Genomic DNA, 3808 nt, shown 5'->3' with positions numbered 1-3808 from the left:
CCCCAAGGCTTTTAGGTTTACACACAAGCTTCCATTTCACCAGACGTCATTGATTAGCTCTAAGGAAATGTTGTTTGTGCTAGTGGAACTCTCTCATTTGGACTTACGGAGATGCTAGCAAAATGCCAATGCCACACTATAGTTATTCATGCCAGTAGAGTAATAACCTCATTCAAGATGAAATTGAGGAGGATAAATTGGTGCAACATATAGGAAAAATATGCATTATAGGTGCGGAAGAACTTATATTTTGGTTAAAGTTGAAAATATTTACCAATACCAGACTTACATTGTGGACCCAAGAGAGTAGCCGGGCCCAAAGAAAGAGTACAGAAAATCACCAAAGCCACCGCATTAATCAATGCAAAGAATGCAGACGCACTCCATATCCATCACTCACCTCACCGGGGCACAATCACAGGGTTGCAAGCGGGCAACCGCCCATGGCTGTACTCTTCCTGAGGCGTCCTTTTCCCCCTATTTAACTCGGCTCCTCCGTCGCTTTCCACCTCTCCCGTGTGTGTGTGATGCGTCACGGCTCGCTCACATATCGCCATTGCCACTCCACTGTGCGCGCGTAGCTCGGGATTCTAGCTAGCGTAGACTAGTGGTTAGAGCGACCAGTAGCAGCCGTCCAGTTAATACTCACGCTAGGTAAAGATACTGGATGTATCCCACGATCGACTAATCCTTGTGCTTTCTCGTCGATATATATATTGGCCCAAACACTAATCTTATCCCTTCCCCCCCTCGATCGATTCTCCACTTGCAATACGCGCACCCCGGCCGGGCCGAGCTCCTTTTCGCGAGAGGAAGCAGCTGGCCACTTAACTTGCTCTCGTGCTCACCTAGCTAGCTAGCTAACACCCAGCTGCCCTAGCCCCTAGCTATCTAGCAACCTATGCGAATTGGGGAGGAGGCATGAGCAGCAGACACGAGGGCGGCGGCCATGGCGCCGCCGCGGCGGCGGCGGGAGCTGGCGTGGGTAGTATCAAGGAGGGCGGCGGCCGGGACGCGCACGAGGACGACCTGGTGATGCCCGGGTTCCGGTTCCACCCGACGGAGGAGGAGCTGATCGAGTTCTACCTCCGCCGCAAGGTGGAGGGCAAGCGCTTCAATGTCGAGCTCATCACCTTCCTCGACCTCTACCGCTACGACCCCTGGGAGCTCCCAGGTCTGGAACAATCACTCTACTCAATTGCCTCTTTTCAGAATTCAGATCTTTGTGCTGAATTTCTTATGCGTGGCTGTGGCTGACCGGCGACCGCAGCGCTGGCGGCGATTGGGGAGAAGGAGTGGTTCTTCTACGTGCCGAGGGACCGCAAGTACCGGAACGGGGACAGGCCCAACCGGGTGACGGCGTCGGGGTACTGGAAGGCGACGGGGGCGGACAGGATGATCCGGGCGGAGAACAACCGCTCCATCGGGCTCAAGAAGACGCTCGTCTTCTACTCCGGCAAGGCGCCCAAGGGCGTCCGCAGCAGCTGGATCATGAACGAGTACCGCCTCCCCACCGCCGACACCGACCGATACCACAAGGTACGTAGTACCTGTATTCTAGCATCTCATAGAAATTTCCCTCCTGATCTATCCATCTGCACAAGAAACGGCCGGCCGGAATGATTAATCTGCAGGTAATTTCATTAGAAGACATGAACTAGGGTTTGTGCTGCGCCTGTACTAGTTCTTTGATTTTGGGTAGTACCAATTTTGGGGCATATAATTTTGCCTTTATTGTACTTCTTGTGCATAAATATACGCCGTTTCAGATCTACAAGTAATCAGCTAGCTAGGGCTTCAATCTTCTTTATCTTATTACTTGCACCATGGTGTTCTTGCCATGAACAACCTACGCACTCGATTGGATATCTCTCTAGATAGCACTATAGCTAGAATCTTGAACATATGAGGAACCTAGAATTCCATCCTAGATTCCTCAATCTTTTTGACCGGAATCAATTGTAGTATCGACTTTAGAACTAAATTTTCAGCAGAGAGTAGACATCCTCAATTCTTCGCATGCCACACATTTCCTTGTCGATCCTCACGTGTTACACCTCCATGAATTTGCAGACAGAAATCTCTCTCTGCCGTGTCTACAAGCGCACCGGCATCGACGACGGCCGTGGCCACCCCTCCTCGGCGCGGTCGACGATGCCCTCCCGCCGCGGCGCTGAGGCACGGCAGGACAACAGACAAGGGTCATCGTCGACGTCCACGCCCACGCCACCGCCGACTCCATCCAAGCTCCAACTTCTACAAGCAGGCGAGTGCACGTCGCCGCCGGCGCCCATGACCGATCACGCCCAAACGCACAGGCCGGCGGCTCCAAGGCAGCACCTAGCAGCCACCTTAAAGCCCTCGGGTGGCTCATTAGGATACCTACAGTCAACCGCAGCGACCGGCGATCATCAGCAGGAGGCAGCCGCGGCGTTGCTGTACCAGCAGTACTCCAAGAGCACAAACACCTTCGCGTCCACGTACTCGCTGCTCAACCTGGTGAACGCGGCGTCCATGGGCGTCGCCTCCGCCGCGGCCATCGACGAGCTGAGCACGCTGGTGGGCCACGGCGCCGCCCAGCTGCCGTCCTACCACAGCCCCGCGTCGTCCGGCGGCCACCACGACCACTTCGTCGTTCCACTGCCGACGCCGCCGACGCAGCCAATTACGCCGCTGGGGACGCTGCCGATGTCGCTGGCCGCCATCTCCGACAAGATCTGGGACTGGAACCCGATCCCCGACGCGGCGGCGGGCAGAGATTACGGTGGCGCCGGCTTCAAGTGACGGATCAAGAGGGAAGCGCGTGCGCGGCAACAGTGCATGCACCCGTGCATGGCTAGCTGTGCAATTGGTACCACTCCACCTTGTACACCTCCTCTCTCTCTCTCTCACTCTCTCCCTCTCTCTCTCCACAGTTATTATTCTTCTGAGTAAACGAACAATTAGACCATTATAGCATTCTTGGCCAGTCCATATATAGATCACCCCATCTTCTCAGGTACTACGTACTCCAGTATGATCAAGAGAATTCAGGATAGATAATTTGTAATTCCTGATGAGTTCCATATAATAACCTCGTCGATTTGACATGATACACATGCATGTGTTACTCACTGGCAATGTAGGACCTGGATGGGCGCATGTACTTGCATGTGTCCAGTCAAAAGTGCCTCGTTTTTAACTGTCTGACTTTGGACACATAAAATAATGCCATGCCGCCAGCTGCATGATTGGGCGATGACCATGGCAGAGATTGCCTCACCGGAATGATTAGGAGAGAGAGAGAGAGGAGAGAACTTGCAGGCCGGAGGTGCTGTCGGGGTGTACTACAGGACCGTGTCAGAGATGGATGTGAGGATTATACTGGCCTGCTGCAATCATGTGAGCGCAACATTTGTCTTTTCTCTCTTCTCCCACTCTCTGCATGCTCTCTGTATATACAGTCGGAGCACTGTGTTCTCTTGCCATGGTTTGTTGGATTTTTGTTAGTGCTATCATGGATTATTGGATGAGCTTGTCAGAGCGTGTCATGGACTCACACTCACTCACCGGTGGATGGTACTTACGGCCAGGCGGTGTCGTCCCGGTTTGCGCCTCGCAGACGTGTGTGGGGATGGAAAGGGAGGTGAAATGCACCGCCAAATTGGTGTGGGGAGATAAGATACCTCCTGTCTACCTAGTAGCTACTTGGCCCGTGCATGAGATCGATAACTTGGAGAGGACAGTCTATACTCGTAGGGAGCAAGCTGTTTTCTCAAATATATATTGCTGGTCTTGGTACTTTTAGATTCTCTTCTTCTTGTTATGT

The 3808-nt window shown here is 53.2% G+C and overlaps 1 protein-coding gene across 1 annotated transcript; it reads left to right on the top strand.

Annotated features, from left to right (window-relative positions):
- The first annotated feature begins 450 nt into the window (after nucleotides 1-450).
- LOC123080102 (NAC domain-containing protein 6) lies at nucleotides 451-3089 on the top strand. The gene is made up of 3 exons (XM_044502982.1): nucleotides 451-1174; nucleotides 1271-1539; nucleotides 2074-3089. Exons 1-3 carry the CDS (start codon nucleotides 922-924, stop codon nucleotides 2782-2784), a joined length of 1233 nt encoding a protein of 410 aa, XP_044358917.1. The 5' UTR covers nucleotides 451-921; the 3' UTR covers nucleotides 2785-3089.
- Nucleotides 3090-3808: the final 719 nt, after the last annotated feature.

The sequence above is a fragment of the Triticum aestivum genome, chromosome 3D (assembly GCF_018294505.1).
Source record: "Triticum aestivum cultivar Chinese Spring chromosome 3D, IWGSC CS RefSeq v2.1, whole genome shotgun sequence".
Classification (NCBI taxonomy): domain Eukaryota; kingdom Viridiplantae; phylum Streptophyta; class Magnoliopsida; order Poales; family Poaceae; genus Triticum; species Triticum aestivum.
The sequence above is the reverse complement of the archived record's forward strand: the minus strand, read 5'-3'. Positions and strand labels throughout refer to the sequence as shown.

What these genes read in the sequence shown, in the direction of transcription:
- LOC123080102 (XM_044502982.1), top strand. Translation starts at nt 922, where the DNA reads ATGAGCAGCAGACACGAGGGCGGCGGCCATGGCGCCGCCGCGGCGGCG. An exon ending in CGACCCCTGGGAGCTCCCAG is followed by an intron (nt 1,175 to 1,270) that starts GTCTGGAACAAT and finishes CGGCGACCGCAG; the next exon opens with CGCTGGCGGCGATTGGGGAG. An exon ending in ACACCGACCGATACCACAAG is followed by an intron (nt 1,540 to 2,073) that starts GTACGTAGTACC and finishes ATGAATTTGCAG; the next exon opens with ACAGAAATCTCTCTCTGCCG.